At 55.0% G+C, this 9,567-nt stretch overlaps 1 protein-coding gene across 1 annotated transcript, besides 6 other annotated features; it reads right to left on the bottom strand.

Annotated features, from left to right (window-relative positions):
• Nucleotides 1–3,153: 3,153 nt before the first annotated feature.
• Fgf3 (fibroblast growth factor 3) lies at nt 3,154–7,890 on the bottom strand. Its single transcript, NM_008007.2, has 3 exons — nt 7,575–7,890; nt 5,728–5,831; nt 3,154–3,927 (listed from the first exon to the last, which is right to left on the bottom strand). The coding sequence occupies exons 1-3, from the start codon at nt 7,792–7,794 to the stop codon at nt 3,514–3,516; spliced, it is 738 nt and encodes a 245-aa protein (NP_032033.2). The 5' UTR covers nt 7,795–7,890; the 3' UTR covers nt 3,154–3,513.
• Nucleotides 7,882–9,567: a promoter, noted in NCBI's record as "BamHI/NaeI promoter fragment". NCBI's record gives the evidence for it as "EXISTENCE:reporter gene assay evidence [ECO:0000049][PMID:1647813, PMID:8265348]".
• Nucleotides 8,713–8,751: an enhancer, noted in NCBI's record as "PS4A". NCBI's record gives the evidence for it as "EXISTENCE:reporter gene assay evidence [ECO:0000049][PMID:10358083]".
• Nucleotides 8,713–8,751: a protein binding site, noted in NCBI's record as "PS4A". NCBI's record gives its function as "positive regulation of promoter activity" and the evidence as "EXISTENCE:protein binding evidence [ECO:0000024][PMID:15082719]".
• Nucleotides 8,713–8,751: a protein binding site, noted in NCBI's record as "PS4A". NCBI's record gives its function as "negative regulation of promoter activity" and the evidence as "EXISTENCE:protein binding evidence [ECO:0000024][PMID:11504872]".
• Nucleotides 8,713–8,751: a protein binding site, noted in NCBI's record as "PS4A". NCBI's record gives the evidence for it as "EXISTENCE:protein binding evidence [ECO:0000024][PMID:15082719]".
• Nucleotides 8,713–8,751: a protein binding site, noted in NCBI's record as "PS4A". NCBI's record gives its function as "positive regulation of promoter activity" and the evidence as "EXISTENCE:protein binding evidence [ECO:0000024][PMID:10358083]".

The raw sequence follows: 9,567 nt of genomic DNA, 5'->3' as shown, positions 1-9,567 counted from the left end.
ATCCTGAGCCTGTTGGGGTGACCAGCCATGACTCACCCAGGTAGCCATCACCTGCAAAGACCTCAGTGTCCTCGCCTGAAAACAGTAACACCCCCAGCTAGCTCCACACCTGAGCTCATCCCCGAGACCACTGCCACCTGCTGGAAGGGAGTAGTACTGTATGGGGTGGTCCTGACCCACAGAACTGTCACAGGAAGACCTGGGAGTCCCTACAATTACATCAGACCTATCCAGATGCAACTCTGGAAGCGCTCAACTTGGCCAGGCATGAGGGCTCACCCCTATCATCCTGATACTCTGGAGTTGGAGGCAGGAGGATGGCCAAAAGTTTCAGACCAACCTGGGCTCGAGTCCCAGCATCAGGTCCCCATCAAAACAGCCTGCACAGTCCCTCTGTCTAAGTTGTGACCTTGATGAGTTTATATGGAGCATGCTGCCCTGTCACTGATGCCCTTTCTAGAACATTTTCTTCACCTGGAAAGGGCCCCACCCTCTTACAGTCTCCCGGTTCCCTGTTGTAGGCACTGCTGGTGTTTATATTTGTATCTTGTCTCCTGGCACAGTTTTGGGGTGACCTCGGAGTCTCATGCAGCTCATGTTTGTTTGTTTGTTTTCCTCTCCTGTTTTGTTTTTGAAACAGGGTCTTTCTATACAGCCCCAGCTAACCTGAGCCTCACTATGTAGGCCAGATTAGCCTTGAACTCACAAAGATCCTCCTGTCTCTGCCTTTTTTTTTTTTTTAAAGATTTATTTATTTATTATATGTAAGTACACTGTAGCTGTCTTCAGACACTCCAGAAGAGGGAGTCAGATCTTGTTACAGATGGTTGTGAGCCACCATGTGGTTGCTGGGATTTGAACTCCGGACCTTCGGGAGAGCAGTCGGGTGCTCTTACCCACTGAGCCATCTCACCAGCCCCCTGTCTCTGCCTTTTACCCCAGCGTTAGGATTGGGAGTTTACAGCAGCACACGCAGCCACAGGCTCTTGCCACTAGGCTCTGCTCCCTTGTCTTCCTCCTGGCACCATGCAGGTAGCAGGACAGGCTTTAGAGTCCCCAGATCTTGCCCAGTAGGTCTTTCACGGGCTGTGTGGCCTCAGGAAAACCACATACCACTCTCTGAGCAGGTTTTCTCACCTCTAGTGACAGCAAGCAGTAGCCTAGTCTGTGGCACCTTTACCCCCACTGTTTATGAGTAAGTATTTCAATCATGTCACAAGCTCCAGGCTTGGAGGCACAGAGCAGAAGTTCTAGGGACTCAGTGATTAAACAGCCCAGTGCACTCAGAAGTGAATGTTGAGAAGTGGGTAATCTGGGGACAAACAGAGGGAAGAATAGTGCCCTTGGCACGTGCAAAGGAGTTTGGGAACAAACATGGCTCTAGTGGTGAAGGTGAGCAAGGGTCGGGGGTCATAAGGTAAAAGGGCAGGGGCCAAAGAGGTGCTGATGCCCATCTTGGAGAGATTGAAATTCTAAAATTCTCTCTCTCTTCTCTCTCTCTCTCCCTCTGTCTCTTCCCTCCCTTTTTCTTTCTCCCTGTGTGTGTGGTATATGCATTTATGTGTGTGTGTGTGTGTGTGTGCTCACGTGTGTGTACATGGAGGCCAGTGGTACCAGGCTAGTATCTTCCTCTTTCCTCCTTAGATTTTTTTAAAAAATTAAGATAGAGTCTCTCAACAGAACCCTGGAAGGTCTGGAATTCTCTATATAGGCCAGGCTAGCCTTGAACTCACAAAGATCCAGAATTTTCCTTGGATGACTTTGAGTCTGGGAGTTGACCTGCTCCCCCCCCCCACCTTCCTGCATTACGGGGTCTTCTTTTTAGGGTTACCCAATACCTGGTACTATGGTGCTAGGGAAGCTGGCAAAAATGTCACAGCTGCCTTGGGGTGTGGTTCAATGGCCTGTGTGGTATGTTCTAGACCTCAGATCTTATCTCTAGCACTGCAACACACACACACACACACACACACACACACACACACACACACACACCCCGCAAACAAAAAACACCAACACAAAAGAACCAGAAACAAACAAAACATCACCAACCATATGGTTCTTTAAACAGCAGGAATGTATTGTCACAGCCTGAAGGCCAGAAGTCTAAGGTCAAGCTGGTGGGTAAGGTTTTTCAAGGCTTGCTTGCGGTGCCTCCTGAGCTTTTAGGGCAGCCTCCAGCCACTTAGCTGTGGAAGCTTCACCCTGACTTAGCCCCCAGGTCCACATGGAATCTCACTGGTGGAATGCTCTGAATGTCTATGTGCCTCCCCATGGGGCTTGTGTGCGTGTGTGTGTCCCAGCCTACAGCCAAATTTCTTCATCAGGACACTAATGGCTTATCGTGGTGCCTTCCCTGAGCCTGCATGGCCTTCTGTAAGCTACTCACATCTAGCAAAACCTTTCAGAAAAGGTTGTGTTGTGTCAACCAGGGTCAAATGGTAGATAGGAACTGAGCAGGACATGAATGTTCCTGCCTCCCTCCCAACCCACGCCCAGTGTGAAGCCACTGGCCTCTGACTAAGGGCAAGGGACAGATCCCCGAAGTGGCCCAGACTCCTGTTGGGTCAGTTTTAAATATTAGCCAACAGACACTTCCCAGTCCCCTATTCCTCCCCAGGAGCTGTTGAGGTGCCTGGCTCGTTCCGGGGAACATAAGCCCTATCCCGAGGGTGAGGGCAGCTCTATGCCAAGGTTCTCATCACAGAGATACAGAGGAAGCTGGGCCTGTCTTAGGGTTGGCTGTCTGGAGATCCTGGAGCCCTGGAGGTGGGTAGCAAGAACAAAGGAAGTACTTCACCTGATAAAAACAGTTCCCAGAGAAACACATATACGCTTCATATACAGGAGTGCGAGTGTGTGTGTGCGCGCAGAGAGGCAGAGGCCTGGAAGTCAAAAGTTCAGGGCCAGTTTGTGTGCATGCTTCACACACACATGTTCTCAGGAATACACCAACACCCTTCTACACACATGCTTGTGGGTATTTGCAGACATAAGAACCCACAAACACATGCTTGCATGTAGCACCTCAGCCCTTTCTCAGGACACAGCCAGTCTGACACCTTGCAGGGAAGCCCGCAGATCACTGCCTTCTTCACCCTCCACAGAATATCTCAGTTGGAGCCTCAGGGCATGCTAAGTCTGTATCCCAGCTGTTAAATAGCAAGACAGAAAGACACCTTTAATGTGTGAATCACAGCCCCCTCCACGGTCCACTGCCTCAGGTTGCCAGGACTGACTGCCATTGGCTGGGCTCCATCCGGGATTAGGATGACCCCTGTAATAAGAATTCCCTCTCATGTAACTCCACATACATCTTGAACTTCGAGTCTTCCAGAGTCTCTGACTCAAGCCCCTTAGCAGCTGGCACTTGCTCTTTGAAAGCTGTAAAAGGCATGCAAGTTCTTGGTCCCCCAAGCAGCCAGCCCAAAGACAAGGGTGGGGAGGCCAGGGCTCCAAGTGAATCTTGGGTGCCCACTGGAGTTGGTCTCAGAGGGCTTTCCAGGTGGCCACTCAGGCCACAGCCAGTCCACCTGTATGCAGCTGGGTGCTTGGAGTGGCCCTGGTAGACAAAGTCTCCATCTTGCCATGATCACTTGGGCTCTGCTTCTTCTGCCTCCGCTGCCTGGGCTGGCTGCCCTCTCCTGGGGCTCGTGGCTGGCTACTCTGCAGCAGCCGCACCATCTCATGGTCCTTGTGGCCCAGCACTCGGGGCAGGAAGAGAGAGGACTTTTGTGTGCGGCGGGTCTTGAAGCCCCTGCGTGGCCGACCCTTGCCATTCACCGACACGTACCAAGGTCTCTGGGCACCAGGTTGCCGTTGAGCTCCTGGCCCACTGGACCCTGTGCGGTACAGGCGGGAAGCATATGTATTGTAGCCCAGCTCATGGATCCGTTCCACAAACTCACACTCTGCGTTGTAGTGATCCTGTGAGACAGAAGCCACAGTCAACAGCCTTGGAGCCATGATGTCAATGGGGCTACATCTCCCCAATGCCTCCCTTTCTCCTAAGGCTGCCTGGACCAGCAGTCCACACCTGCCACTGTCTAGGCAGCTTGGCTATCCAACCTGTCCAAGTCTGTGCCCTGCTCCAAGTGACTTCCTTCCACTATCCCCTTTTGCTGCAGCCTTGCACTTGGCTCAGTGCTTGGTATGTGGTAGACAGAGCATGCTGGAGGTGGCTGGCTAGCTGGTGTGTCAGAGGGTGGATGAATGGATGTGTTGGTGAGTGGCTGAACAGGCAGGTGGATGTAATAGGTGGATGGGTAGCTAGGTATGTTGCTGGGTGGGTGAGTGACTGTGTAGGTGGATAGACAAATAAATGTATCAGTGGTTAGATAATTGGGTGTAAGGATGGTACATGGGTGGATAGATGGATGGATGATAGGTTGGGACGTATGAACGAGTGTATAGATGGAGGTGTGGGTAGATGACTGAGTGTGTAGGTGGGTGGATAGATGGCAGGCTGAGTAGATGGGTGGATAGATGGATGGATGGATGATAGACAATGAATGGACAGACTGTCATGAAGGATGAGCTGACTTCATTCAGCCTGCTTTTACAGTAGAGGGAGCTGTGGGCAGTTGTGGTCGAAGACTTCCAGGAGGTGGGGATTGACTATGGAATGTCACTGTCCCATGGATATAGCACATAGGCAGCCACATTACGCACCCAGGACACCCAGGGACAGGTCTACAGGAAGAGGCCTTAGACACCAGCCAGCAGCTGAAAGAAGCTGGGACCTGTCTGCAAGTCTGTAGGACCATCCCTGATGGGTTATCTGGAAAGTTCTACTCCAACCAGTGGGACCCCTGACCTCATCATCCCTGCTCCCCTGAAGCCAAGAGAGCACAGGCATGCCCCCCATCATGTTCTTCCCTGTGGGCAGATCTGTCATTGAGTGTACCCAAAACCTCACCCTAAGGCAGAGTTTCTGGGGGATAGTCAGGTTCATTGTAAAGTCAGCTGAGTTCACTCACTAGAGTGGGTCAGGACACAGAGTCTAAGAGTCAGGGAAATCACCAGCCCAGCTCTGCAGCAGCTAAGACCCATCACTCAGGCAAGAGTGTGTTTCTGTCACACCTCAGGTCAGGAGAATGGAGACCCCTGAGCTCCTCCTGTTGCCCATCCAGGAGCGTGGAGGCCAATTCAGCTAGGTTAGCTGGGGAACCCCAAAAGCCATCCTGCCTCCTCCCCCTGCCCTGGGATGACCACACTTTATCCTGGCTTTGATACATGGGTGCTGGAGACCCTCAGGTTCTCATGCTGTGCAACCAGTACTAGACTGACAGCCATTTCTCCAGTCTCCTGCTAAGCCAGACAACTGTTGCCTTCCCACCCTGAGAAGAACAGGCCAAGCACCAGCCTTCCTCCTTCCACAGATGCAGGGCAGGTTTGCCATGACCTGCTCTCCCTCAACTGCAGCTATGGTGGCTACTCACACCATGGAGGTTTGGGACCCTGCTGCCATGCTCACTTCCTGTCTCCATCATTTCGACGTTTAGAGAAAGAGACTGACTTCAGACAGGTGGAAAGGGCATTTTCCTGAGCACCTAAAGTCTGTGTTGGGCAGGCACTCAGAAGCCCAGGAGGGATCTGGACGAGCTTGAGTCTGGCATGACCTGGGGGCTAAGAAGTCTATCTCTCATGTCCTCTTCTGTCCCCCAATCAGATGCTCAAGCCAGATGGTTATTCCATCAGCACCTGCCCACCAGTAATGGAACTCACCGAAGCATACAGCCGTCCTCTCTTGTTCATGGCCAGGTACCGCCCAGAAAAGAGCCCTTTGATGGCCACCACGCCCACTTCCACCGCAGTAATCTCCAGGATGCCTGGAAAGAGTCAGGAAGAGTCCATCAACGTCTCAACCTAAGCAGAACCTCAGCCTGAGCCAGCTTCCCCCTCTAGGCTCAGGAAGCTGGGACAGGTCTGGTTGGAAGTCCTGGTAGGAAGAAAACATTGAGCAGGTGGTAAGGAAAGGGGCATCCTGCCACTGTGCGGGAGACCTTAATCCTAACCTCAGGAGAAGACATGATGGGAATGTTCTGCCCCTGCCATGCACCTTGGGTGCAACCTGGACAGATCGACCCAGTCTGTATTTTGTGCAATCTTGTGAATGCCTCGGTCTCGCAAGCATCAAGTAACTTAAGCCACACATAATGGTTTGGGAGATCCAAACCCCAGAGCAGATGGAGACCCAGAAGGGGAGGTGGCCAAGACTCTTAGGGAAGCCAGGGTTTGCAGCCCAGCCCCCCACTGGCAGCAAGTGATCCAAAGATGTGTGCTGAGAGGTAGCCTGCCACAGAAAAGGGCCTGGGTGCTGAGGAAAGGTGACAGGGCTCACCCAGGCCTAAGAGTAGGTACAAAAGTTAACAATCTCTCAGCGCAGATGACAGAGAAGTTGCAGAGACTGATCACCAGAGTTTGATCGAGGAACCCACATGATGGAAGTAGAGACCAGACTCCAGCTAGTGGCTCAATGACCTCCACACACTCACTGTGGCACACAAAACAAACAAAATACAAAAACAACCAAACTTCTACCAGCCTTTGCCGTGAACAGTATAGTGCTTTTGGGAGGGGAGCGGAGGTCAAAGACCCCCGGGATAGTGGGTCGAGGATTCACTCCCTTTCTAGGGAGCGGCCGCTGGGACCCAGCATGGTCCAGATTACCGGACTCAGTTGAGATTCTGCCCTAGCCACGGTTTGGAGGGGTGCAGGATGAGGCCTCTACAGCTGGCGCCAGACGAGCACCAGACTGAGTGCCCCTAGGTGGCAGCGAATGTGCCCCTCCTCTACATCTGGGACCTCCCGGGATCCAGCAAATGGGGAGTGGTGCGCATGAGGAGCCCCGCGCTCCAGGCCCGACAGGGTCTAGTCCCCAGGACGCCCCCGCGGGGCTGCGGCTTTGCAGGAGGAAGCTGCGGTTCCCCCCCGCCGCCCGCGCCCCCCGTTCGGCTTCCTGCGCCCCGGGCGCGGTGAGTTTTGCGCGGCCTCCCTCCCACGCAGCGAGCAACGCTCCTGGTCCAGCTCCGCTCGTGGGTACCCAACTGAAGAAGCCAAACCCTGCAATACTCGGGAACTGGCCCTGGGTATGATCGAGCTGCGGGCTGTGGGTGCGTGTCAGCAGCATCCGGAACACGAGGGGACGCCTGTTTGTCCTGTCGCGCTCTCTTGCAGGGCGCAGGACGCGGGACAAGCCTGTCGTCAGATGCCGCGTTGCGGAAACCGAGCTCTGCCTAGTGGAGTGTCCTCCGCGCATCGGCTGAGAGCAAAGAGAACGAAAGGGACTGGCCATGCACCCCGGGGTCGTCAAAACAATAAAGAGGGCGATAAATCCTTGTCCAACGGCTTTTCATTGAGTAATAGAAACGTGTCAGAACCGGGGTCGCCTCCCGCGCAGCTCCTGGGGGAGCGGGACGGGCGGGGCAGCTTGCTGAGTTCGGTAGCTGGGACCGCGGCGGCGTCTTCGGACTGACCTCAGCTCTGCCTCTATCTAGGACGTGGCGGCAGGGGACCGAGCCCTCCGGTCTCTTCCGCCACCCTCCCCTCCCTGTCCGGACCTGAACACTCACTATAGGCGCTGTTCTCAAGGCTGCCGTTCACGCGGCCGCTTGGGTGCAGCTGGAGGTGGTACTTGGTAGCGCAGTAGAGCTTGCGGCGCCGTGGCGCCCCGCCGAGGTGCTCGTAAACGCCACCACGGCCGCCCGCATCGCGTCGTAGTCGCGTCCCGGGCCCCGTAGTTGGCCAGCTGGGTTCCAGCAAGCTGAGCAGCAGAAGCCAGATCAGGCCCATCCCGGCATCGCGCCCGCCCGCAGCGGCTGCTGCGCCAGCGCGGGTCTCACGAAGGCGCGGCGCTGGGAGCACACGCCCGCGCGCCAGGCCGGCTCGACTGTGGCTAGGAGAGGAAGGGAGGGAGAGGGGGACCGGGAAGAGGTGGGAGACAGGGGAGGGAGGAAGAGGAGGGGAGACAGGGAGAGGTGGAGAGAGGTGGAGATGGAGATAAGGACGGGTGGAGCAGGAGAGGGGAAGAGATAGTGGAGAGAAGACAAGAAAGAGGAGAGGGAGATGGAGAAAGAAGACTTTGAATTTTCACCCAGGAATGGGGGTCGTGTTTCTTTGCCGAACACAGTTCTGAAGAAAGGGCGCTTGACAACAAAAGGCGGCCGTGGTCCCTGGCGGGGGCGCGGGACTCAGGCCGGGCGTCGCCTGCGCACAGCTCCCGGGCCAGAGCCGTCGGGCCGCCGCTCCTCCGCCGTGCGCCCTGAGCCCCCTCCCGCCTCTGAAAGGTCCCCGCCCCGCCCCCGCCCCCAGACCAATTATGCCTCGGAAAATTATAGAGCGAGGCCTAAAGGCAACCGCCCCCAGGCCCTGTCACCCCCTCCCGCCTTACATCAATCCTGGGTGCACAATGGGACTGTGGATGACTGATGTCTGCGCAAACAACTTGCGGGGAAGTCTAGCTGACAAACGCTCATGAAAGGCGGCGCCTAATCCAGAGCAATTGCGGAGGGCGGTGCGTGGGGAGCCCGGGGTTGGGTTCGTGCAGGTCGCTTCTCACACCGCAGAGCGGTCCTCAGGCGTCCAGTCTTGTGGCCCAACGGCCCAGGGACTCTAAGCTCGAAGCTACCTAACTGACCAGAAGGTAGCACAGGAAGTTTGCACACCTTAAGTGGGAGTGGTCTATCCCAGCGGTGGTCCAGAGAGGGGACTGCACAGATAGGAGCAGAGACAATAGAGTCACAGAGCCTTAGAGCCCAGGAAATCTAGGCAGAGACAGAAATAAAGGTGGGTGAGGCAGATGACAGATTTGGCTGAAGAGAAAGAAGGAGGAGAGCAGTGGAGAGGGGGAGGAATGTGGAGATACAGAGGGCAACAGAACCGAAGGGAAAGAAGATCCCACAATGGCGCCCGCATGCCCACCTGGCAGGCTGAGGGGGAGTCCAGGTTCAGGGAATAGCTCCCTGGACCCTGAGCTCTTGACCTCAGTTCCTTATCTGCCAAGGGCCTCAAAGAAGAAGGACTTCCTGAGGTATCAGAAAAGGTCCCACCCCACATCCTGTGCTTCCAACGGTCCCCTGGCCAGCAACTACCCTCAGGCATGCCTCAGGACCCTGTGGCATGGGTCACAACATTGGTTCCTAAGTTGATCCTGAGCTCTTGGGAGGAGTCTGGCGGGAAGCCCTTGTTGATGTGAGATCCTGAGAAGTGTTGGGGTGGGGGGACCTCCACGATACAGAAGCTATTACTAGCACACACTGGGACATTTTCCACCCTGAGAACCTCATTTAGGGTAGCAGGCCCTCTTCAGCATGCTGAATGCACATGTCCTCCACAGCTGAGCACCCTCAACTGTCTCCCAGGGCCTCTGTTCTAGCCAGGGTCTGCAGGGTCTCTGCCCCACGCCTAGCCCCTGAGAAATCTTAAGCAGTCTGAAAACTACGCCACTGAACTGCTAAAACCCTGGAGTCACTGATGGAACCTGCTTTACAGGGGACAGCCCTGTGTCTCGAAGACCAACCTAAGCTCCTAAGATGTCACAAATGAATCCAGAGGGCATCTGGATCC

Source organism: Mus musculus, chromosome 7, assembly GCF_000001635.26.
Source record: "Mus musculus strain C57BL/6J chromosome 7, GRCm38.p6 C57BL/6J".
In the NCBI taxonomy this organism is placed as follows: Eukaryota; Metazoa; Chordata; class Mammalia; order Rodentia; family Muridae; genus Mus; species Mus musculus.
This window is presented reverse-complemented; position numbering and strand designations above follow the sequence as displayed.

What these genes read in the sequence shown, in the direction of transcription:
- Fgf3 (NM_008007.2), bottom strand. Translation starts at nt 7,794, where the DNA reads ATGGGCCTGATCTGGCTTCTGCTGCTCAGCTTGCTGGAACCCAGCTGG. An exon ending in CCTTGAGAACAGCGCCTATA is followed by an intron (nt 5,832 to 7,574) that starts GTGAGTGTTCAG and finishes GACTCTTTCCAG; the next exon opens with GCATCCTGGAGATTACTGCG. An exon ending in GAGGACGGCTGTATGCTTCG is followed by an intron (nt 3,928 to 5,727) that starts GTGAGTTCCATT and finishes TCTGTCTCACAG; the next exon opens with GATCACTACAACGCAGAGTG.